The 25,865-nt window shown below is 36.3% G+C and overlaps 1 protein-coding gene and 1 long non-coding RNA gene across 2 annotated transcripts; one reads left to right on the top strand and one right to left on the bottom strand.

Annotated features, from left to right (window-relative positions):
* Window positions 1–1,170: 1,170 nt before the first annotated feature.
* Window positions 1,171–2,087, bottom strand: LOC107900406 (uncharacterized). Its single transcript, XR_001684928.2, has 2 exons — window positions 1,782–2,087; window positions 1,171–1,490 (listed from the first exon to the last, which is right to left on the bottom strand). It is a non-coding gene; the product is annotated as an uncharacterized lncRNA (long non-coding RNA).
* Window positions 2,088–19,681: 17,594 nt separating this feature from the next.
* On the top strand, window positions 19,682–25,271 carry LOC107901896 (auxin response factor 3). The gene is made up of 10 exons (XM_016828063.2): window positions 19,682–20,446; window positions 20,890–20,946; window positions 21,217–21,399; window positions 21,539–21,623; window positions 21,766–21,856; window positions 21,927–22,091; window positions 22,746–22,865; window positions 22,983–23,058; window positions 23,632–23,791; window positions 23,867–25,271. The coding sequence occupies exons 1-10, from the start codon at window positions 20,150–20,152 to the stop codon at window positions 24,853–24,855; spliced, it is 2,223 nt and encodes a 740-aa protein (XP_016683552.1). The 5' UTR covers window positions 19,682–20,149; the 3' UTR covers window positions 24,856–25,271.
* Window positions 25,272–25,865: the final 594 nt, after the last annotated feature.

Raw genomic sequence — 25,865 nt, forward strand, 5'->3', positions numbered from 1 at the left:
TCCCATTTTCGTCAAATAAGCACTTTAGTCCCTAATATTTTCAAAATTTACAATTTGGTGCTTGTACCTTATTTTTCTTTCTGAAATTTCTTTCTATTAATTCTCATATCCAAAATCACATTATTCTTTGAATAATCCCTTTTATGACTTGTTCTCTAAAGTTTCTTATAAATTCACTTATCCAACATTGGCATAGTGCCACATGTTAAATAAAAAATTTCGAGATGCTATACTTATTTTTTTGAGATGAGAAAAATTAAAATTGCAAAGAATTTCAAAATGCATCATTTTATTATAGGGTTTAGAAAAATATTTTTCGAAGAATGGAAAAAATGGTTTCATATTTGTCAAATAATTTTGTAAATCTTGTGACATTCAGTTACGTAGAGAGCAACATACTTGGGTTTATATAGAAAGAAGATCAAGAGGAAGAAAAAAAGAAGAAAAAAGAAGATGAATGATGAGGATATTCAAATGGAGAATTATACAATTTATATTGGAATTGTGAAAAGTAATAAAGTTAGCTTTAGATAGAGAAGAAATAAGTTGGTCAATCAGTGTTGAGTTTGTTCATTGGGAAGGGAAGCATAATAAATACATCTTTATATGAGAAAAGATTATCTTTACATGAGAGAAAAAAATTCAAATATTATTTTAACACTACATGGGTAAACTTCAGATTTCAAGTGCCTAAAACCAAATTCTCTAGACATTCTTGATGAAATTTTCTGGACACAAATAATTTTCCTAAAGACAAATATATGATTGTAATTGTTAACCATTGATTAAACTAAGGCTTAATTACAAAATTAGCCTTGAACTATATTGGTTTTATTTCACTTAGGTATTTAAAGTAATTTTTTTAAAAAATGGCACCTAAACTATCAATTTTGTCTATTTTATCCATAAAGTGTATAAAACCCAATAATAATATGCCACATTCCTTGTTTTTATTGGTTGGCATCGTGTTTTGGCATGAAAAGGATGAAATTGATAGTTTATGTACTACTTCTAACCCAAAAAAAAATTTAAGTACCTAAGTAGGAAAAGTTGTGTAGTTTTAGAAGTGATTTTGCATTTAAACCTTAAACTAAAGAGCTTTTTGTTTATTTTATGCATTCCGAACAAAATGACATTGTTTGGATTCAAAATATTTCAAGTACCCCATGATCTCACAATCCCATATATTGTCTTCATGTTGGAATATAAAGTATAATTTCTGTAATACCCAATTTTAAGCCCGGGCACAAATAAATAAACATAAAAAACAGTTCATTTTACAAATAACCTAAATTTAAATGACCCAATACCTAGCCCACTGACCTAAACCCTAGCCCAACTATAGTGTGGCCCTCAGCAAAAACAATACAGCAGAAACCCTAAGCAGTGACAGCAAACTGGCGCCGTAGTAACCACCCCCTGCAGCAACCGCCCCAACGTCGCCCCTGCACGTTGCGCACGTCGCCCCTCACCCACCATGCACGTTCTTCCTGTAAACAAACCACGAACAGCATTAGAATGACTGAAAATATAGCAAAAATGAAAAAGATTATTATTTTTGCTTTCTCTGTAAAGATTCGGCTATAAAAAGCCAAATGATTTTTGTAAAAGGGTTACGAAATTGGATCCAAAAAAACTATTGAAAAGAGATTAGAGAGTATTTTTTAAAGGTGGTTCATCTTTTTTCCTTTCATTTTTTTCTTCGTACATTTTCCTTTTTTTCCGTTTTATTTTTTATGATATTTTTACTTTTAAAAAAGAAAGAAACCCGTGATACTTACTTGCTGCCGTTGAGATCCTCTCCGTCGCAGTGAAGGACCGGAGTAGCGTCGGAGGCCGTAGTTTGGCCCAATTGTTGGCGGTTTAGGGGATGTGTTTTGAAAACCTTAGTAGAGAAAGCTAAGGTTGATCTCTTTGTTTTTGAAGAAAATGAAATGAAATGTCCTATTAAAAGAATTTTTTTGGTTTTAATACTGTAGGCAAAACGGCACCGTATAAGCCAGGTTTACCCGATAAACCGTGTGACCCGATCCAAAGCCCGATCAGATCACGTGTTTTAAACATTAATGGGATGTTTATGTTTTTAATACTTTTCATTTTTCCATCATTTCAAAACCATGGTTTTTGTTTTCAAATTTTTCCATGAAATGTTGAAATTGTTTCATTTTAATCCAATGCTGTGCAGCGTTTTGAAAGCGGGATTAGTTTCCCTTTTTGGCCCTTCATGTTACGCACATTTTGCAAATTAGTCCTTTATTTTAATTTGATTTTGTTTTTTTTTCTTTTCAACTTTGTTTTGATTATAATTTAATTCGTTGTATTTGTTTTACTAATTAAGTTAAGTATTAGTTTGTTAATATTATTATTGTTATTAAGATACTGTTATTATTGTTATTGTATTATATATCACTATTATTTTTAATATTATTGATTATTGTTATGTTTATTTATATTTTCACTTATTTTTCAAGCATATATATATATATCATTTTACTACATATTACTTTATTTTAGAATTACTTAGTATATAATTTTATTTCAAGGTGTTTTATGTATTAATTATTTTAAAATTATTTTAATATAATATTTATTTAAATTTCTATTGTCTATTAAATCGTTTTATTAAACATTTTTTAAACATATTTGTATATATATTTTTTAAATGTTTGTTTTTATTGAAACATGAAAATCATCTTATTTCGTAAATTTTCAAAAAATTTGGTATTCATGATTCTCGAGAAGGATTGTGTCCTAACTTATTGGGCTTCAATTCTATTCGATGAATTTAGATAGTCAAGTATTTATTTTGCAATAAAATTGTACAAATTTCAAATGAAAGCTTATTCTCGGGAATCCAAAAATGTTGGGTCCTAACTCACTGGACATGACATTTTGTCATCTCGAAATAAGAATTTCTAAGAAAATAAAGGCAATATTCGGTATTTGGAATTTTGAGAAATCGTTCCCTAACTTACTGGGTTTCGATTTTTTTCATTTGACCTAAATAACCGAATATCCTTCTTAGGTTTAAAAGCATGAGTGTTAAAAGTCAAAAGACAAACTTAATTTTGAAGATTAAAAATGTTGCGCCCTAACTCACTGGGTGTGACGTTTTAATTCTTTGAAATAAGAATGTTTTATTATTTTAATTCATTTAAGTTAAAAAGTTTTCTTTTAAAATCTTTTTAAATTTTCGACACCAAGACATTAAACAATCAATTCGATACCGATTTTGGGCGTTACGAGGGTGCTAATCCTTCCTCGTACGTAACTGACTCCCAAACCTATTTTTTTCAAATTTCGCAGACCAGAATCGTTTTTAAGGTGATCTGATCACACCTTAATAAATGATCGATGGCGACTCCATTTCTGTTTTTAAAGTCAATTCCCGTTTTCAAAAAAATGTTTTCGATAGCTTGGCGACTCCACTGGGGATTATAGAAAGTTTAGCCATGAATTGATTATTTTTTGTCTTTTTTGTTAAAAATCAAAAAGTTGTTTTAAATTGTGATTTCCCCTTTGCATTCATTGGTTTTTATCATCATATGCTTGCTTGATTGACCTAAGTCTGTTAGCTTATTTGCATTTTGCATTTCTAAGTGGGAGTGAGAAGCTAGTCCTTCGTGAGGTTTTCACCTCCATATAGGATAGTGGATCGCTTTCGGGATACATCTGTACCTATGCCTCCGTGAGATCTACATCTCCGTATAGTCATAGGGAAATGTATTCCCCTGAACTGAACTTGGTCCATATGAGCCTATAATGAGTGAGGATCGAGGAATCTGCTGGTTCAGGTACCTATGCTCTAGAAGCCGAACCGCATATAGTGAACCTTAAGAACTCACCGTAGGTAGAATTACTCTTAACCTTAGTAGACATCTAATTAGGAGTTTTTACTATTTCTTGGTTGTATTATATTTAATTGATACTGAATTTTTGTGTTTTACTCTGATTGCATGGCATTACAATTACATGGAATTTTATTATAAAAAGGCGTTGGTTCGTATTCAGTTGCTAGATAGAAATTTTATCATGAGAAATGGGTTTCTTGATAGAGTGGAGGATAATGCGGTTATTTGAGCTTGGGCTGAGATCACACAGTGCGAAAAAGGTGATAGTTTGGCCGAGGGATACGTATCAGAATTATGGGACTTCACCCGTGTTAGCGTAACCCAGAACAACTTACAGGAGTTGAAGGAAATTTGGGAGCAGTGGAATAATGAGGTTAGACAGTTATTCTATTCAAATTATGGGGATTTGCCTTATTTACTTGATATGAAGGTAGATAAGCGTCTGTTTCGAGCTCTTGCCCAGTTTTGGAATCCGGCCTATAGTTGCTTCACATTCGGGAAAGTTGATTTGGTGCCTACAATAGAAGAATACATGGCTTTACTTCGGTGTTTGAGGATTCAAGTAGACAGAATCTACTCGAAAATGGTAAATGTACCAACCTTTTTTAGGAAGCTGGTGAATATAACGGGATGAATGAGCAGTGGGTTATAGCTCGGATCAAGTAAAAGGGGGATAGCAGGTGTATTCCTTGGAAAAATTTGAAGGACCTCATTCTAACGCACCCAGATGTGAAAAAGAAGGTAGATATCTTTGCTTTAAGTATATATGGTTTGGTTGTGTTCCTTAAGATTTTGGGACATGTGGACGAGGCGGTCACTGACTTATTTGATCGGCTTGATAAGAGAGTTACACTAATCCCAGTATTTTTGGTAGAAACCTTCAGGTCACTGAATGCATGCCAGAGAGCTAGAGAGGGTAGATTCGTTGGATGTGCGCAGCTCCTACTTGCATGGTTCCACAATCACTTTTGGAAGGTTGATAAAGTTTCTTATCGGGTCTTCCCTAAAAGTTATTCACCATCAAATGAGATAGTGACTACACCAAGGACGGATGACATCTCAGAAGAGAAATGGATGGCAATTTTTCAGAATTTGTAAGAGGAGGATATCGAGTGAAGAGCTCCGTGGTTGCTTCCAAATGAGGTCCTATATCGGTGTGGGGATTTTGACTGGGTTCCTTTGCTTGGAATTTTGGGAGCTGTTGGTTATGCCCCATTGCTAGTGCTAAGGCAATACAGGACAAGGCAGTTTGTGCTCGCAACTCAGGGACTGGCCAAGTGTGAATTCTCGTATAAGGGTGATGGTTACAAAAAGAAGGTTCGTGAGATGGCCAATACATGGAATCAAACTCACCGAATGAAGGGATTAGCTATGGGTCTAATGAAAACTTTCGAGTATAGCGAATGGTGGGTTAAGAGGATCAACGATAACGTCCCTGGGCCAAGTCAGGAAAATAATCAATCGATAGAGGAACACTTGCGGGTTGTCCCTTCTGAGCTGGAAATCATAAAGCAGGACTTTGAAAGAAGAAATGCAGAATTAGAGAAGAAAATAGAGCAAATGGAGGAAGAACAGATGAATTTGAGACTGGATGTGGATGTTCAGAGGCTTGAAGCTGATAAACTAAAGAAGGGGAAGAATAAGGCCGAAGAAGAACTAGATAGCTTGAAGACGAATTACAAGAAACTGCATCTATCAATGAGAACTACCGGGCTTGGAAAAACTTCAAAGCAGTGGCGTGAAGAGATTCGAGAAGAAAGAAACAAGTCAGACTCGTGGGAAAGAAAATTTCAAGAGGTTCAAACACGAAGTGAAGCATTAGAAAAGAGCTTGTCAAAGAGCCAAAAGGAAAAAGGCGAACTAAAAGATAGAGTGGTTGAGTTAGAAGGGTCTCTTTGTCAACATAGAACTCGAAATTTTGTAGTAGAGCTAAAGGCAAGTCTAAGCAAGATTGAAGAGATGAAGAGTAAAATAGAAGGGTTAGAAGCAGCGTTGTGAAATTGTGAGGTTCGGATTGAACATCTAGAGGCAAAGGAAGGTCGTCAGAATGAGCAACTTCATTATTTCCAAAATCAAGTTAGAAACATGGATCATGTTATGGGAGAAGCTGTGGTTTAGATTCGAGAGGTAGTAGATCACCTACAAGCTTTGGCAGAACAGGCCGATACATTGAGCGTGAAGTTTGAATTAGAGTCAGACCGGGGACAAGAATTGGCCTCGTTACTTAAGAAGATTAAGGTCTTGGGTATTAGGGCAAAGCCTTATTTGTAGCCCATTCTATGTAAAGGGATTTATTTTCTAATAAAGTTTTCTAAAAGTAATTGAAATTAGAATTGACGCCTTTTTGCATTCATTTTCATACATCGCATCATATGCATTAAAAACTATTAAAAGGTTCTAATTAATCAAAATCATTCCTCAGTTAACCTGGAAGCTAACCAGCCAACCCAACACCGTTACGGTACACGAGCGAAATAAAAAAGTATGGACCAAAGATTAAAAAAACTCGAACAGTTCTAAAAAGAAATACAGGATCAACTTCAGCAGCAAATACAAGAGCAGCTCGATAACATCCAGCAGAATATGATGGACAAAATGATGGAATCTTAAGGGAGCATGATGACACAGTTAACGTGACTGTTGACTGAAGGAAATGATAAGGGAAAGAGCCCTATGGATAATGTCGAACAGGAATGTGATGACGGACCCCTATATCCTCCAGGCTTTGCTCCTCTGCATGCGCAGCCCCAAGCTGAAGTATACCCATGCAAATCTTCTGTTACAATTAGGCCTCAGCAGTTTCAGGTTGATGCTTCGAGGTCAATAAATTACCAAGCCGGATCGGGCTCTATCCCTAAGAATAATCCTGTCAATCCTGTTATCCCCGATTTCAATGAGGCGATTGAAAAAGAAAAAGTGAAAGAAGAATTGCCAAAGTAATTTGAGGAAAGGTGGAAGTGGGTTGAAGAGAAGTTCAAGGCAATGGAAAGTACTGAGAGATATGGTAGGATTGATGCTAAGGATTTTAGTTTGGTTCTAGACTTGGTGCTCCCTTACAAGTTCAAGATGCCAGAGTTCAAGAAGTATAATGGGACCAGTTGCCCTGAAGCCCACATCACCATGTTTTGTAGGTGAATGACTGGATATGTTAGTAATGACCAACTTTTGATACACTGCTTTTAGGATAGCCTCACAGGGGCAGCATCTAAATGGTATAATCAATTGAGTCGTGCTAGGATTAGTTCCTGAAGGGATTTGGTACAGGCTTTTATGAAGCAATACAGTCATGTGGCAGAAATGGTTCTCGATAGAATTACCTTGCAAAACATAGAGAAGAAGTCGATTGAAGGTTTCAGGCAGTACACTCAGAGATGTAGGGAGGTTGCAGTTCAGGTCCAACCACCGCTCCTTGAAAGAGAAATGACAATGCTCTTTATAAATACACTGAAAGCCTTATTCATCACACATATGTTAGGATGTGCCACAAAAAGCTTTTCTCACATAGTCATGAGTGGTGAGATGATTGAAAGTGCTATAAGGAGTGGGAAGATTGATGTTGGAGAGAATAACAGAAGGCAATCCTCAAAGAAAAAAGAAAGTGAGGTAAACAACGTGAATACATACAGCAAATCGATTACGGTGAATCAACCCAGAAAAGTAGTGGCTAATCAACAGGGTTCATCAAAACAGGAATCTGGTACGAGGCCAAGTACTGAGAGGCCCTAATTCACACCAATTCCAATGTTATATAAGGAGTTGTATCAGAATTTATTCAACGCACACGTTGTTGCCCCTTTTTTACTTGACCCCTTTACAGCCTCCGTATCCCAAATGGTATGATGCGAATGCACAATGCGATTACCATGCAAGAATTATAGGACATTCCATAGAACATTGTACAGCTTTTAAAAAACTTGTTGAAAAGCTCATCAGTATGGGCGTTGTCAAGGTAGATGATGCATCTGGTACAGGAAATCTGTTACCCAATCACACTGATGCTAGGGTGAACATGATGAGTGAAAATATGGGGAGAAGGGTCAAGGAAAGCATTGCTGAGGTAAAAATCCCTTTAAAGTGGGTTTGGAAAAAAATGGCGGGAAGAGGTTAATTGTCTCGGATTCAGAGGGAGGTGGTGAGACCCAAAATCATTGTGAGTTCTATCATGAGGTGAGACACGAAATTTAGAGATGTAAAGAATTCAAAGCTCTGGTCCAGAGCATGATGGATAATAGAGAAGTGGAGTTTTTCGAAGAAGTGGAGGAAAAAGAAAGTATATGTGCATCGGAGTTAATGACGAGGGTTCTAAAAGTTAATCATCTTGTGATTATCATCTCGCGCCATAAGGTTAATGAGGCTAGGGCACAGGTGAAACCGAAGATTGTAATTCAGAAGCCTATAAATTTTTCGTATAAGGATATTAAAAAGGTTCCCTAGAATTATGATTGCAATATAAAAATCTCGGGAAAGGAAGCTTTGGTTAGTATTCCAAAAGAAAGCCAAGAGACAAGTTCTTATATGCGTAGTGAGAAGCACTACGATTTGATAAATGCCCAAGCAGAATTGGTGGAAGGGAAAATTTTTACGACAGAACAAAAGAAGGAGAGGACAGTTGAATCTAGGCCATTGATTAATGAGCCAATAAAGGAAGAAGAAGCCACTGAATTCTTGAAATTTTTGAAACACAGTGAGTATAGTGTTGTAGAGCAGCTGCATAAGCAACCAGCTCGTATATCTATGTTAGCGTTGCTCATGAGTTTAGAGGTACATCGAAATGCGCTGATGAAGGTATTGAACGAAACATATGTGGCTAATGATATTTCTGTCAAAAAATTGGATCGGTTGGTCAGCAATATAAGCGCCAGTAATTTTATTTTCTTCAATGATGACGAAATACCATCTGGAGGTATGGGGTCCACTAAAGCTCTGCACATTACTACTCGGTGCAAAGGATACATGCTGCCTAGAGTTTTGATTGATAATGGATCCACATTAAATGTATTGCTCTTATCTACTCTCAATAGGCTACCTGTAGATAGCTCACATATAAAAACGTGTCAAAATGTAGTAAGGGCATTCGATAGAACAGAAAAGAAGGTTATGGGGAGAATTGAGATACCATTACTGATTGGCCCAAATACTTATGAAGTAGATTTCATTGTAATGGATATCAAGCTTTCTCATAACTGTTTGTTGGGGAGATCTTAGATACACTCGGTAGGGGTTGTACCTTCATCGCTGCATCAGAAGCTAAAGTTATTGTCAAAGGGATCGTTGGTGACAATAAATACCGAGGAGGGTATTATTGCGTCAATAACCAATAATGTACCATATGTGGAGACTAATGAGGAGGCGGTGGAATGTTCTTTTCGATCTCTAGAGTTCGTGAATGCAACATTTATTGCTGAGGGGAATAGAATCTCAGTGCCAAAGATATCCAAGACTACAAAAATGGGTATTCAATTAATGGCGGGAAGATGAGTTGTATCAGGAAGAGGATTGGGAAGACATCTGTAGGGAGGAGTTGAGGCACTAGTGATGAAAGATAAGTTTGATCATTTTGGTCTAGGCTATAGACCAGACATAAAACAAAGGAGAAGGGAAATAGAAAAAAGACGTAAAAGGAGAAAGGCACGCTTGAGTGGAAATGAAGTTAAGTGGGAGCCTATGGTTTTTCCTCACATATCCATGACCTTTGTATCAAGGGGGTTCATTTTTCGTGAACAAAGAATGCTTAAAGAGGAAGGTCTTGAAGAAATGTTAGGAGAGGTTCATATCAATGCCATAGACACAATTGAAAGAAAGGTATTGCTAGAGATTCACCCTTACGAACCTGAAGTGAGCTGAAAATTAGACTGCGGAAGAAATTCCTGTAGTTTTTAGAGTTTGTTTAGAGTAATTGTTTTAAACATCCTTGTTGCTTTTGACTTAAAAATATAAATTTCTTTATATGCATATGTTTAACGTTATGATTCTAATAAAGTAAACTTTTTGTATTCATTTTTGAGCCAATAGTCTTTTATTCTTTTTGAGTAATTATTCTTTTATTCTTTTTTTTCCACATCATTCATAATCATATTTATTCATAAATTCATATATTATTTGTATATTCTTTGGCACCTACCATAGGTTCCCAGATATCAATGATATGAATGACACTGCTTCAGACTCAGAATCCCCTTTTGAGCAAGACATGTGTTTATAGGGATCACATGATTTTGAAGATGACTTAGACTGTGGTGTATCTCCGGACTTATTGAGAATGGTAGAACAAGAGGATAAGCAAATCATACCTCACAAGGAATCATTGGAGATTGTGAGCCTGGAGGAGGGAAATGAGGTAAAGATCGGAACTGACATTACCGCCAGGACAAGGCGAGACCACATCGAATTACTCCATGAATTCAAATATGTCTTTGCATGGTCATACCAGGATATGCCCGGGTTAAGCACTGATATTGTGGTACACTGTCTTCTTATAAAAGAAGATTGCAAGCCAGTTTAGCAGAAGCTCAGGAGAATGAGGCCGATATTGTGCTAAAGATAAAAGAAGTCAAAAAATAGTTTGATGCTGGGTTCTTGCAAGAAGTCAAATATTCAGAATGGGTAGCCAACGTTGTCCCTGTCCCTAAAAAAGATGGGAAGGTGCGAATGTGTGTGGATTACAGGGATTTGAACAAGGCTAGTCCAAAAGTTAATTTTTTGTTGCCTCACATTGATACTTTGGTGGATAATACGGTAGACTATTCACTGTTTTCTTTCATGGACGACTTTTCTAGATACAATCAAATAAAGATGCATCCGAAAGACATGAGAAAGACCACATTCATCACTTTGTAGGGAACGTTCTGTTATAAAGTGATCCTCTTTGGATTGAAGAATGCAGGAGCAACTTATCAAAGAGCCATGGTGACTTTGTTTCATGACATGATGCACAAGGAGATTGAGGTTTATGTTGATGATATGATTGCAAAATCCAGAACGGAAGAGAAGCATGTTCAAGTTCTGAGGAAATTGTTTTTGAGACTAAGAAATTTCCAACTCAAGCTTAATCCAACAAAGTGCACCTTTGGAGCCAGATCAGGGAAGTTGCTGGGCTTCATAGTTAGTGGAAGAAGAATTGAGGTTAACCCAGACAAAGTTAGGGCAATACGAAATTTACCTCCACCACACACTCAAAAAGAAGTACGAGGTTTTCTGGGAAGATTGAATTACATTGCTCGGTTTATTTCACAACTAACTGAGAAATGTGACCCCATATTCCGTCTTTCGAAGAAGCATAATCCGGGTGTATGGGATGAAGAATGTCAGAAGGCTTTTGACGAAATAAAACGGTACTTGGCTAATACTCCAATGCTATCACCGCCTAGTCCGGATAGTCTATTAATACTGTATTTAACAATGTTTGACAATTCCATGGGGTGCGTGTTAGGTTAGCATGATGAGACCGGGCAAAAAGAAAGGGCAATATACATCTCAGCAAGAAATTCACTGATTATGAAGCGAGGTACTCGTCTATCGAGAAGTTATGTTGTGCCCTGATTTGGACAACTCGGAGATTACGGCAATATATGTTGTATCATACGACTTGGTTGATTTCAAAGTTAGACCCCTTAAAGTATATAATGGACTCGACTGCTTTGAATGGAAGGATGGCCAGATGGCAGATCTTGCTTTCTGAATTTGACATAATGTATGTGAGTCAAAAGGCCATGAAGGGGAGCGCAATAGCTGACTTTTTTGCTAGTAGAGCCTTGGAGGATTATGAGCCTTTGAACTTTGATTTTCCAAATAAGGATTTGATGTATGTGGCAACCACTGAAGAAAATCCCCAAATGGATCATGTGTGGAAGCTAAGTTTTGATGGAGCCTCGAATGCTATGGGTAACAGAACTGGGGCAGTCCTGGTGTTTTCAAGTGGAGATCATTATCCTATTGCTAGCAAATTAGATTTTGACTGTACGAATAATATAGCAGAATATGAAGCATGCATTATGGGCATTCGTGCAGCCATCGAACGTAAAATCAAAGTGCTAAAAGTGTATGGGGATTCCGCATTGGTGATATACCAACTCAAAGGAGAATGGGAGACAAGAGACCCTAAACTGATCAGTTATCGAAAGATAGTTCTTGGATTGATAGACAAGTTTGATGACATCACTTTCTGTTATCTTCCGCGAGATGAGAACCAAATGGCTGATGCGTTGGCCACCCTAGCCTCTATGATCCGAGTGAAAAAGTTAGAGGACATGAAGCCTATTCACATAAGTATTTCTAAAACCCCAGTTCATTGCTATAATATTGAGGAAGAGAAAAAAGATGAACATCTCTGGTATCTGAATATATTGTAATATGTAAAAAATTGTGAGTATCCAAATCAGGCAACGGAGAATGATAAGAGGGCATTGAGAAGAATGGCCATTGACTATGTCCTAGATGGAGAGGTCCTATACCAAAAAGGGAAGGATCAGATACTCCTAAGATGTGTGGATGTAGTGGAAGCTAGAAAAATTCAAGAGGAGGTCCATGAGGCTATCTGCGGCATGCATACAATCGGTTTCACAATGGCCAGGTAGATTATGAGATTTGGGTATTACTGGTCCAATATGGAAAGAGATTGCATCAATTATACTAAGAAATGCCATAAATGCCAAATTTATGGCGATAAAATGCATGCACCTCCTTTACCTCTTCATGTTATGACTTCTCCATGGCCTTTCTTTATGTAGGGTATGGATGTCATTGGGCCAATATCGCCAAAAGGCTTCTAATGGGCATCGCTTCATCTTTGTGGTTATTGACTACTTTACCAAATAGGTGGAAGCTGCTTCATATGCAAATGTTATGAAGTCAGCAGTTAGCAGATTCTTGAAAAAGGAGATCATATGTCGATATGGAATGCCTGAGAGGATCATATCCGATAATGCATTGAATTTGAACAATAGTGCGATAGTGGAGGTCTACAGTCAATTCAAGATTAGACATCATAACTCGTCGCCATATTGCCTAAAAATGAATAGCGCAGTAGAAGCAGCCAATAAGAATATCAAGAAAATTGTGGGAAAGATGACTGGGACTTACAAAGACTGGCATGAGAATTTACCATTCGCCCTCTTTGCTTATAGAATGTCTGTCAGGACTTCGACCGGGGCAAGACCTTTCTCTCTGGTTTATGGGATGGAAGCAGTTTTGCCTATTGAGGTAGAAATTCCTTCTCTTCGGGTATTGGCTGAGTTGAAATTAGATGAGGCAGAATGGGTTCAATCTCGTTATGATCAGTTGAACTTAATAGAATAAAAAAGGCTAAAGGCTATTCAGCACGGTCAGATGTATCAAAGGCGAATGATGCAAGCCTACAATAAAAAGGTTCGTCCCAGAGAATTCCACGAGGGAGAGCTAGTTTTAAAAAAGATCCTTCCTATACAAAGGGATTTTAGAGGAAAATGGATGCCAAATTGGGAAGGTCCATATGTTGTAAAGAAGGCCTTTTCAGGGGGAGCTTTGATCTTGAGTGAGATGGATGGCAAAGATTTTCCTAACCCTATAAACTCAGATTCGGTTAAAAAGAACTTTTCTTAAAAAAATAAAAGGAAAAAAAGAAAAGAAAGAAAAGGAAGAGGCCAAGGTGAAAACCCACAAATGGCACTTTGAGACCAAAGGGGATTTGAGTTGAAAACACGAAAATGGGCGGCTCAAATATTGATCAAGTGAGGCATCCGGTGATTTTACTATGATTGAATCAGTGAAAAAGGGGACGCGACATCTTGGGGCATCAACAGAGTACTGTTGGTCTTCTAGGCACATGTCAAACTCAGAATGGTCTTCTAAAAGTTTGCATAGAGAAGTTTAAGCTGTGATATCTAGGGCGCCTAGCCTTCCCACTATTTATATTAAATTTGCTGTCTTGGAATACTTTATTCTTTTTCAAGATACGTGTTTCTAATCAATTTTTTTCTTTTATTCTTATTATTCTTGATGATTTATTTATCTCGTATTTTATTTCCAATGAATTTCATCTTGTCCATTTCGATACTCTTGTTCAAGCATTTTCCATTGAAACAATGATTAATGGGCTAATAATACTTTTACAAAGGAAGTTTTGCATATTACTCTAGAAGTTTCTAATAATATAGGGACCTGAAACAGGGCCATTGTTTAGAATACACCAGGTGCAAGGGTTGAAATGTCTAAAAAGGAAAATTTTAAAGTAAGATTATCCTTTCGGATTTTGTTGTCAAAACACTAACGGAACAAAACGGCAAAATGGGGTGTTGGTGACAAAGCTTCATTAAACAAATAAGCAATGATCACCTTACGATAAGAAGAGGTTTCCTCGGAGAAGGAAATCCTTCATTTGTGCATAGGCATTTGGTATGACGCCCTGATAATGGTATAAAGGACCAAAGTGCTTCACATTGCGATAAGAGACGATTGAGAAAAGTCCTTTTTTTACGCTTGGGTTACAGTGAAAAGATGATATAAATTTTGTGTCCCAGTGGATTAAACTTTGAAGTTTACAGTGGGGGCAGTCTAATTAAGTGTTTCTTCGGAGATGTTAGCCAAGCAAGAAGTCGTTGTAGCATGTCAGTGATGAAATCTTAATAAACTTTGAGTAATGACAACCTAAGCGGGATCATTCTCGGAAAAAATAATATTTTACATTCATTCAAATATCATTCATACACGTCTAGTTAAGAGCATTTGATTCATTCTGATCATGACATCCTAATCACTAGGCATAAGTAGGTTCATAAATTGAATCATACAGGTCATGTTCCCAAGAGAACAAACTGGTGAAATCTTAGCCTTATCTCCCTGAGCAGCAGTGGAGTAAGTTGAATAAAGCAGATCTTGTCTTCCTGTATTGGCAGCGAAGTAGATCGAAGATACTAGCCTTGTCTCCCTGAGCAGCAGTGGAGTAGGTTGAAAATAGCAGATCTTACCTTCCTGTACTGGCAGCGAAGCATATCGAAGACACCAGTCTTATCGCCTTGACGTTGCAAATTAAAGCTAAAGATAGCGAATCTTATCTCCCTGGCGTTAAGACTTGGATTAGCTGAAGTGGAGCGGATTGAAGCTGTGGGCAGCGAATCCTATCTCTTTGGCATTACAGTGGAATAGATTGAAGCCATAACAGCAAATCTTACTTCTCTGGCAGTGTAGGGGAACAGATTAAAGTCACGACGACGAATCTTGTTTCCCCGACATTGTAGTTAAATAGATTGAAGCCACAACGTCAAATTTTACTTCCCTGGTGGTGTAGGGGAATAGATTGAAGCTACGACGATGAATCTTATTTCCCCGACATTGCAGTTAAATAAATTGAAGCCACAATGGCGAATCTTACTTCCCTGGCGGTGTAAGGGAACAGATTGAAGCTACGACGGTGAATCTTGTTTCCCCGACATTGTAGTTAAATAGATTGAAGTCACAACGGTGAATCTTACTTCCCTGGTGGTGTAGTGGAACAGATTGAAGCTACGACGGCGAATCTTATTTCCCCCACATTGCAGTTAAACAGATTGAAGATGGTAAGTCTTATCTCCCTGAAGTTGCAGTGGAGCAGATTAAAGCCAATGATCCTATCTCTCTGAAGTTGCAGTGGAGTGAGTTAAAACCTTAGATCTTATCTCTCTGAAGTTGCAGTAGAGCAGATCACATCCAATCCTATCTCCCTGAAGTTGCAGTGGAGCGGATTAAAATGATGAATCCTATACCTCTGAAGTTACAGTAGGTCGGATTAAATCCCCATGACAAGTCTTATTTCCCTGAAGTTGCAGTGGAGCAGACTAAAGTCACAAATCTCATCCTCTTGAAATTACAACAAAGTAGATTAAAGCTACAAGTCGTATCTCCTTGAAGTTGCTGTAGAGCAGACTGAAGATGGTGAATCTTATCCTCTTGAAGTTGCATTGGGGCAGATTGAAGCCAAGTCTCATCTCCCTGAAGTTACAGTGGAGTAGATTGAAGCACTAATTCCTATACTTCTAAAGACGCAGTAGGTTGGAATGAGGCTACTTGAAGAAGAAGAGCACCAAGGTCTAGCACAACCGGGCAAAATTAGCCATTTTAAAGTATTTGCTCTGTTCCCGTTACACGACAACGAGCAAAGAGTGGCAGCTGTAATACCAAATTTTAAGCCCGGGCCCAAATAAATAAACATAAAAAATAGTCCATTTTACAAATAACCTAAATCCAAATGACCCAATACCTAGCCCACTAACCTAAACCCTATCCCAACTACAGTGTGGCCCTCAACAAAAACAATACAGCAGAAACCCTAAGCAGTGGCAGCAAACTGGCGCCGCAGTAACCACCCCTGCAGCAACCGCCCCAACGTCGCCCCCGCACGTTGCGCACGTCGCCCCGCACCCACCATGCACGTTTTTCCTGCAAACAAACCACAACAGCATTAGAATGACCGAAAATATAGCAAAAATGAAAAAGATTATTATTTTTGCTTTCTCTGTAAAGATTCGGCTATAAAAAGCCGAATGATTTTTGTAAAAGGGTTACAAAATTGGATCCAAAAAAAACTATTGAAAAAAGATCAGAGAGTGTTTTTTAGAGGTGGTTCATTTTTTTCCTTTCATTTTTTCTTCGTACATTTTTCCTTTTTTTTTCGTTTCATTTTTTATGATATTTTTACTTTTTTAAAAAAAGAAAGCCGTGATACTTACCTAGTGCCGTTGAGGTCCTCTCCGTCGCAGTGAAGGACCGGAGAAGCGTCGGAGGCCGTAGTTTGGCCCAATTGTTGGCGGCGGTTTAGGGGATGTGTTTTGAAAACCCTAGTAGAGAAAGCTAGGGTTGATCTCTTTGTTTTTGAAGAAAATGAAATGAAATGTCCTGTTAAAAGATTTTTTTTGGTTTTAATACTGTAGGCAAAACAGCACCGTATAAGCCAGGTTTACCCGATAAACCGTGTGACCCGATCCAAAGCCCGATCAGATCTACGTGTTTTAAACATTAATGAGATATTTATGTTTTAAATCCTTTTCATTTTTCCATCATTTCAAAACCGTGGTTTTTATTTTCAAATTTTTCCATGAAATGTTGAAATTGTTTCATTTTAATCCAATGCTGTGCAGCGTTTTGAAAGCTGGATTAGTTTCCTTTTTTGGCCCTTCATGTTACGCACATTTTGCAAATTAGTCCTCTATTTTGATTTGATTTTGTTTTTTTCTTTTCAATTTTGTTTTGATTATAATTTAATCCATTGTATTTGTTTTACTAATTAAGTTAAATATTAGTTTGTTAATATTATTATTGTTATTAAGCTACTGTTATTATTGTTATTGTATATCACTATTATTTTTAATATTATTGATTATTGTTATGTTTATTTATATTTTCACTTATTTTTCAAGCATATATATATATCATTTTACTACATATTACTTTATTTTAGAATTACTTAGTATATAATTTTATTTCAAGGTGTTTTATGTATTAATTATTTTAAAATTATTTTCATATAACATTTATTTAAATTTCTATTGTCTATTAAATCGTTTTATTAAACATTTTTTAAAACATATTTGTATATTTTTAAAAAAAATGATTGTTTTTATTGAAACATGAAAATCATCTTATTTAGTAAATTTTCAAAATATTTGGTATTCACAATTTTCGAGAAGGATTGTGTCCTAACTTACTGGGCTTCAATTCTATTCGATGAATTTAGATAGTCAAGTATTTATTTTGCAATAAAATTGTACAAATTTCAAATAAAAGCTTATTCTCGGGAATCCAAAAATTTTGGGTCCTAACTCACTGGATATGACATTTTGTCATCTCGAAATAATAATTTTTAAGAAAATAAAGGCAATATTCGGTAGTTGGAATTTTGAGAAATCGTTCCCTAACTTACTGGGTTTCGATTTTTTTCATTTGACCTAAATAACCGAATATCCTTCTTAGGTTTAAAAGCATGAGTGTCAAAAGACAAACTTAATTTTGAAGATTAAAAATGTTGCGCCCTAACTCACTGGGTGTGACGTTTTAATTCTTTGAAATAAGAATGTTTTATTATTTTAATTCATTTAAGTTAAAAAGTTTTCTTTTAAAATCTTTTTAAATTTTCGACACCAAGACATTAAACAATCAATTCGGTACCGATTTTGGGCGTTATGAGGGTGCTAACCCTTCCTCGTACGTAACTGACTCCTGAACCTGTTTTTTTCAAATTCCGCAGACCAGAATCGTTTTTCAGGTGATCCGATCACACCTTAATAAAGGATCGGTGGCGACTCCATTTTCGTTTTCAAAGTCAATTCCTGTTTTCAAAAAAATGGTTTCAATAATCTCAATACCACTCATTCTTTAAATTATCTAAGATTACGAGCGTAATATGAATTTTTGGACAAATTTACCATTTATTTATTTTATATTGGTTAGAGTTGTTATGCATCCTATACAATAGTGTTTTTGTCTACTATTACAATTTTTGTCCGTGTTTGTTGCAATTAAGAGTAGAGACTGAGGGTTAAATTTTTTATTACTTTTGGAAAGTGCCGTGAAAAAATATTTTAAAAAGTGCTTTTAAAAAGTTTGATTTAAGAGTTAAATGTTTAGTATTGTTGTAAAAAAATACTCTTAAGAAATAAAATTTTTATTTTAAACATGATATTGTAAAGTAAAAATATACATTTTAAAAAAATTAAAGTTCAAATTTGTTAATATTATTATATTTTAGTAAAAGTATAAAAAAATTCATTATTAATATTTTGATATATAAAATATAAATTTTAAAAATATTTAAACCTTTAATGTAATTATTTATAAAATTTAATTAAAATATATAATCTACATTTCAAATATAAATAATGATAAATCCAACATCATATTATAAATAAAAATTAAAAATATCATTTAACTCTGTTGGTAATCAACATTTTTATTAAAATATGAGGAAAGTTAAGGGTGCCTTAACTAACGCGAAACCCATTTTAATTTATTTATTTTATAATAATTAATTTATATTTTAGGTGGTATCCCTTGTACTTGAGGCGACACCACCTTTAACTACAATAAATATATTATTTTCATAATTAATTCAGAATTCACACTATTTTTAAAATTAATTATTTTTTAATATTATTGTAATAAATTTCCCTAAAATTGAAGTTTCAATTAATGTTTGGACCTTAACATTGGGTCTTAATTTGACGCATAGACTAGTTTATTATTATTATTATTATATAAAAAACAGAGAATAGCTACGTATGAAGGGAATTCCTTTCATGATTAAAACACAAAAATCCCATATTGGTCAGCCATAATTACCTGCATCTCTCATTGCTTTTTACTCAAGAAAACAAACCACCATAATGGCCTACAAGACTCTGCATCGAAGTCAATACTTATGGCCAAGCAAGAATCATAGAAGAGACGATCAATACTGTAATCCTTTATCATTAATATATAAATATATGGTTATTGCAACTTGGCAAGTTGGACAAATCAATGATTTATAGTTTTGGAGTTGGAAAAAGTTTATCGCTTTAATGTTACTGTATAATTATGATCTCAAAATATTAAAATGTTAATTACTTGAAGCTGTAACATTTAAATATTAAAAATATGTGCAATTCTATCCAAAAGAAATACCTTAAAAAGAGAGGTTTAATAGGGATAGAGATGAGTGAGATTTGGGCAAGTAGAAGGTGACAGAATGGACATCCGCCCGGAAATACAGGGAGCCGTACAGCAACACACTCAGCTTTCATTTTTATTTTTTAAAATTATACACAATTAATGTATGTATATATATAGAAAGAGAAAGTTTAACTAAAACAAAGTTAAAACCCCACTTACTAAAAGCTCTTTCTTTCACCCTTCCTGCCACACATCACTCTCACCAGTGGCAGCATTTGCAGCAGCAGTAGTTGCAGTCATGCAGCACTGCTACTGCTCACCTTGCAGTCAAGAACCACCCCACCACCAAATATATATGTATATACAAACACCTTTACTATATCTATTTATTATAATTACTGAAGTTTTTTTTTTTTGTATGTGTGTGTGTTTTTAATTGTAATTTCCTAATTAATTAAAGGTAATAAAAAGGCTTGATTTGATTTGTTAGACAAAATAGACTAAAACCCATCACCCCTCTCTTTAAAAAAAATGTGTTTTTTGAGGTCTTGACTTAATTTCTCTGTTCTTCTTTTTGCAATGCCAAAAAACCATTTCTTTCTAAGCTCTGAAAATGCAGTCATGAAAAACCCTCTTCTTCATATCTCACTACTTAACGTTTCCAGGAAAATCATTTCTTTCTAAGCTTTTATTTTTAAATACCAATGGGGGGATTAATCGATCTGAACTCTACGGAAGACGATGAAACTCCATTATCTGGTTCTTTGTCTCCATCTTCATCTTCAGCTTCAGTGTTAAGTGCCCCTGGTTCTGGTTCTTCTGTTTGTTTAGAACTTTGGCATGCGTGTGCTGGTCCCCTTATATCTTTGCCAAAGAGAGGAAATGTAGTGGTGTACTTCCCTCAAGGCCACTTGGAACAAGTTTCCGATTTTTCCGGTGTAGCTGCAGCTTATGATCTCCCTTCCCACGTGTTTTGTCGGGTTGTTGATGTCAAGCTCCATGTAAGCTATCTATACATGTGTTTTATAAACTGTCACTCCATCTTGTGTGTTCTATATATTATCTTGTCTAATGAATGCGTTGTCGAGGTTTGGGGTTGTGGGAAAATTTTCCTTTTTATTTCTAGGTTTGTATTCTCGAGGACTATTTCAAAGGGGAGAGCTTTAAAGTCCGTATTTTTTTTTTGTGCTTTTATGGGTTTGGTTCCTCCATATTTTTTGGGGGGAGGGAGGGTGATTGCGTCTGGATTTGATGTAGTATTCCAGAGAATTGACCTTGTGAAAATGGTTTTATCATGTGAAATCGAGTGTTTCGAGTATTTGGAATTGATTTTATTTTTTACTTGATTTGTTTTCCCCGACAATGATAGGGGACAAAGGAGAGTGGTGCAGTGTGTTATTCTTAGAATGTGGATTTGCTATGAAATGTTTGTTCTTGTTGGCAGGCTGAGGGTGCCACAGATGAGGTTTACGCCCAAGTTTCATTGGTTCCTGAAACTGAGGTGGGTTTTATTCTAGCTCCTTGATTTGCTTGGTTAATGGTTGCTTATAAAAGTAGTATGAACAGAAAATTATATTCAGTTTGGTCCGTAGGCAATACCGTTATTCTGAATTAGAAATAGTCCAAAGATGAGTTGAACTTAGTTCCACATTTGGTGTCATTTTGTTGGTTTGATGTGCTTGTTTCTTCTCATTTCATTTTCAAGGTGCCTTTTTTCTCCTGTTAACTCAATTTTTTTTTTGTGTAAATTACTAAATTATGCCTTTTGTAGCAATCTGAGCAAAAGTTGGAGGGAGGGAAGACTGAGGCAGATGGGGAAGAGGAGGATGCTGAAACCAATGTCAAGTCAACCACGCCCCATATGTTCTGCAAGACACTAACCGCTTCCGATACCAGCACGCATGGTGGCTTCTCTGTTCCTCGTCGAGCTGCCGAGGACTGCTTTCCTCCCTTGGTAATTTTCTTGCACTTTCTCCTTGTATTGTCTTTAACTTTTCATTGCTTATTTCAATGTATATTTACAACAGTTCATTATGTTTTTGTAAAGCAATCTTCAGTGTATCTTTTTGAGTTTAACTAGATTGGTATTGTAGGACTATAATCAGCAAAGGCCCTCACAAGAGCTTGTTGCAAAAGACCTGCATGGTTCTGAATGGAGATTTCGACACATCTATAGGGGTATGCACTAGTTATCGGGTGCATTTTAGCGCAAAGTTCCACATTATGGATTTCCATTCTCAGAACAAAGGCATGTAGGTCAGAGCCTTGATTAGCTGTTCATTTCTCTATTTGCTGTTAAAGATAGTTTTGGCTTGAGTAGGTCAACCACGGAGACATTTGCTGACTTCCGGATGGAGTGCTTTTGTAAATAAGAAGAAGCTTGTCTCTGGAGATGCGGTGCTTTTTCTGAGGTTACAAATATTCCCTTTGTGAAGTTCTAATTAATATCCTACAGGAGTTCTTATTTGGTGTCCATGGCAGGGGTGAAGATGGAGAACTGAGGCTTGGAGTCCGAAGAGCTGCTCAAATTAAAGATGGCTCTTCTTTTCCATCTTCTTGCAGCCAGCAGTTGAATTGCAGCAATTTTGCAGATGTGGTTCATGCTGTTTCTATGAAAAGTGTATTCAGCATTTACTACAATCCAAGGTATGCCACTGCCCTATTTAGATACTTTACAAGCTATATTCTGAGGATGCAATTTGAAACTTCCAAGTGAACTTTTAGATTCTTTTTCCTTTTTGAGCTATGCTCTGACCTTGTGGAGGTAAAAGGATTTGAAATGAGAGAATGATACATATACTATGTTTAAATTTATTAAATTTATTGCTTATATTTTTTAAGTATGCAGCTTATGTGTACTTTGATATGCTCATAAAAAACTTGGTCTAAACCTTGAAGTGGCTCATGGGGCTGGTATTTTCACTTGTTTTCTCAAGATTCTGTTCACTTAAAGCCTGAATCACACTGTATGTTATTTGTATATCCTCTTAGTATCCCAAAATAATTTATGCATGATGCAGAAGTTTTGAGAAATCATCTTTAGTTTAGATATATAGTGTTCTATATACAAGTTGATATTATTATTAGAAAATCTCCATAGGCTTAACTCTTGATTCTCATGTTAATTGCCATTTGTCCTATATCTCATTGGTGGTTAATTCTTTGTGAGGAATGCGTGCATAATGTACTCTTAAGCTTCTTGTTTTCTATAATTTGTATGTTTTAGTTTTTCTTGGGATCCTTCTCTACTGTCACTTTCTTGATGTGATCTTAAAGCTAAGATTTTGGATGATGTACTAGGGCCAGTTCATCGGACTTCGTAATACCCGTGCATAAATTCTGGAAGTGTCTTGATCCCTCATTTTCTATTGGAATGAGGTTCAAAATGCAATTTGAAGCTGAAGATGCAGCAGAAAGAAGGTACAACCTTATTGAATCTCCAACTCTTGAGTTCAAATTATTTGATTTTCAGCCTAAAGAGGAGAGCAAAGACCTACTCTACCATGTGATGAAGGCCTTAATTGACTTTTCTTGCAGACACTCAGGAGTAATAACTGGAATTAGTGATATAAATCCTGTTCGATGGCCTGGTTCAAAATGGAGATGTTTGATGGTATAGCAGAACTTGCTTATATATGATATAATATTGTACAAGTTTCTAATTTTGAGTGTCTTTTGGTCATAAGCATATACTATTGTCAGAATAATGTTCCTGTTGACGCCTAACTGTCAGGTTATTAGTAGAAAAAAGGGTTTATCTGTTAACCCTTTGCCACAGTAATTATGCACAACTCTTAATCATTCCTGTTACTTTTTTAACCCTCGTCTCTATCCATCCTTGGAAGTTAAGTTGGTAAATGTTTTGTTGTATAATAGTTCCTGCCTTGCTGTTTCTAGGAAGTAATCGTTATAACTGTTCTTACTAAAACACTATGTACTTAGGGAAGTACATATGGAAGGTGCTTGTACTTCTGAAACTGAAATATGATGTTGAGTTTGTCAACTTGTGGATCTTAGCATGATTGTTTTGGATTGCTTAGACATGGTCTTGGTGCTTTGTCATCCCTGTTAGAAAATATGTTGAAAGTCTCATTAGTTTATGATTTTTATCAGAAATTTACTAGAGTCAATCTAATATTTCTTTCTGGCTAGGGACAATCTAAAAGTTCTGGCTCATTTTTTGTAGGTAAGGTGGGATGATATTGATGCCAACAGGCATGGTAGGGTTTCTCCCTGGGAAATTGAGCCATCTGGTTCAGTTTCCGGTTCTAACAGCTTGATCTCTCCTGGTTCAAAAAGGAACCGAGTTGGATTTCCTTCAGGAAATTCTGAATTTATGGTTCCTGGTAGGTTTTTCTGCATAACTAATACTCTCTTTTGTGTCAAACGATAGTATTTGACATAGTCCGTTCTTTTAACAGATGGAATTAGAGCATCAGACTTTGGGGAGTCTTTGTGGTCCCAGGTATTGCAAGTTCAAGAAAATCTGGGTTTTAACACTCTTTATGATGGTTCTGATAGTCTGAATATGCATTGGTCTGAAATAAGGCGTTGCATTCCTGGTTCTATTGGTTCTGATTTTTCTGCAATAGGAAATATTGGTAGAGGCTCACTGGTGAGTCCTGATATTTCCCGTAATAATGTAGGCTTTGGGGAATCTTTCCGATTCCGTAAGGTCTTGCAAGGTCAAGAAATTTTTGTGTCCCCTCCATATAGAAACGGTTCAACTGCAGATGAAAATGAAGAAAATGACGCTTTTGGTCTCCCTGATGTTGGTCAGTTGTCGGGAACTAGAAGTGGATGGTCTTCCTTGATGCAGAGGTATAATACTCATAGTCGTACACGACCATTTGCACCATCTACACAAACGTCCTCACCATCTTCAGTGTTAACGTTCCTACAAGTGAGCAATCCAATTCTGAATTTCAGTCCTATCTATAATTCTAACAACCAAAAAAGGAAACAGGGAGTTAACAAACAGAGTTCTTTTCATGCACCTGAAATATATGAGGGAAAGCTATTTCCATCTTCAGCCAGTGAATATGATTCCCGTGCGAGGGATCTTGGAAGCTCAGATTTATTCGGTCATTCTATTTGTTCTGTTCAACCTGGTGATGCTTCACCTCTAGCAGCTCAACCAGTATTCAGGACTAGTCAAGAATTAGATTCCTCCTGTAAAAGTAGCTGCAGACTTTTCGGTTTCTCCTTGACTGAGGGAAGACATGATGCTAGCAAGGAAGAAGACGTGGTACAAGCAACCTCATCATTGGCCCCTGGAGCGTTTTTACCTTGTGTTAGGGAAGAGTTTCACCCAAAGCCTTCGTCGGTGACGGACACAGTTGGAAGCAATTATACTGAAGTAAGCAATCTCTATGCTGTCAGAGATATGGTTTTAGATATTGCGTTGTAGACTAGTCGTGAAAGGCAGATCCACAAATGAGTTCCATAGACAGGGAAATAGAGCGTTTTACAATCAAGTTGAAAACCTGGAAGCATTAGATTCCAGAGTGCCTTTGCTGTGGATAAAGAGGTTTCATACAACTTGAAGAGTGGTTGGTTGGAAAAATGTTTCATTCTTGTGGTAAGCTTTCAAGCTGTTGGCCGACTTTCAAGGTGTTGTTATTAAAATCGAGACTATGTTTTGAGTCTCGACTTCTATACTGATGAAGATGCTGCTGCAAGAAGATGCCTATAGTTGGTGAAGTGATTGTGTATTTTGATTCTATGAATCTAGCGCTATGACCTAAAATTGAAAATTTTTGTAATTATTTTATTAAACCACTTGGAGTTTATCTTAAATTGCAAGTATTAGGCTTTCTGATGGTATTCTATTCTAAAACCTAAGCTGTTCTATTCCATATTTCCACGGCTGAGTCTGACCAACCCCCACTATTGACCTGGAGATCCCTGTAATAGGTGAGGAAACAATGTATTGGGCCAAACAGCCAGCAAAACCGAGTCCTGATACCTTGATCAAGGCGTAGGCCCATGCCTTCAACTCTCTTCCATGGGGGCATCATCATCTACCTGGACATCACCGTACAAAAATTGAGTGCACGCACGTTAGTAACATATTATTTGAAGACAAGTCAGAAATGTTGACTTCGAGTTTAAATGCCAGAATAAGTCGGTAACTTACAGTCAAAATCTGATGGCACCCCATCCACCTAGATACTAGATAAGGTCCACGAAGAGTTGACTGTCCCAAATTTTCTGTTCGAAATAAATTTCCGTTGATGTAAAATAACATAACAACAAATGCCTGAAGCCCACATAGCATAAGGCTTTAAAAACCTTTAACAACAAAATAAACAATTGAAACTCAAAGTTAACACATGACAAGGATTAGGTATGCACGCATGACCACGGACTAGCCATATGGAATGGGAACCAACTTTGTAAATGCAGGAAAAGAATTCA

Source organism: Gossypium hirsutum, chromosome D06 (genome assembly GCF_007990345.1).
Source record: "Gossypium hirsutum isolate 1008001.06 chromosome D06, Gossypium_hirsutum_v2.1, whole genome shotgun sequence".
Lineage (NCBI taxonomy): Eukaryota > Viridiplantae > Streptophyta > Magnoliopsida > Malvales > Malvaceae > Gossypium > Gossypium hirsutum.

Coding starts and splice junctions, on each gene's coding strand:
- LOC107901896 (XM_016828063.2), top strand. CDS start 20,150: ATGGGGGGATTAATCGATCTGAACTCTACGGAAGACGATGAAACTCCA. Junction 21,624..21,765: donor ATTTCGACACATCTATAGGG/GTATGCACTAGT, acceptor TGGCTTGAGTAG/GTCAACCACGGAGACATTTG. Junction 22,866..22,982: donor GAAGATGCAGCAGAAAGAAG/GTACAACCTTAT, acceptor CTTTTCTTGCAG/ACACTCAGGAGTAATAACTG.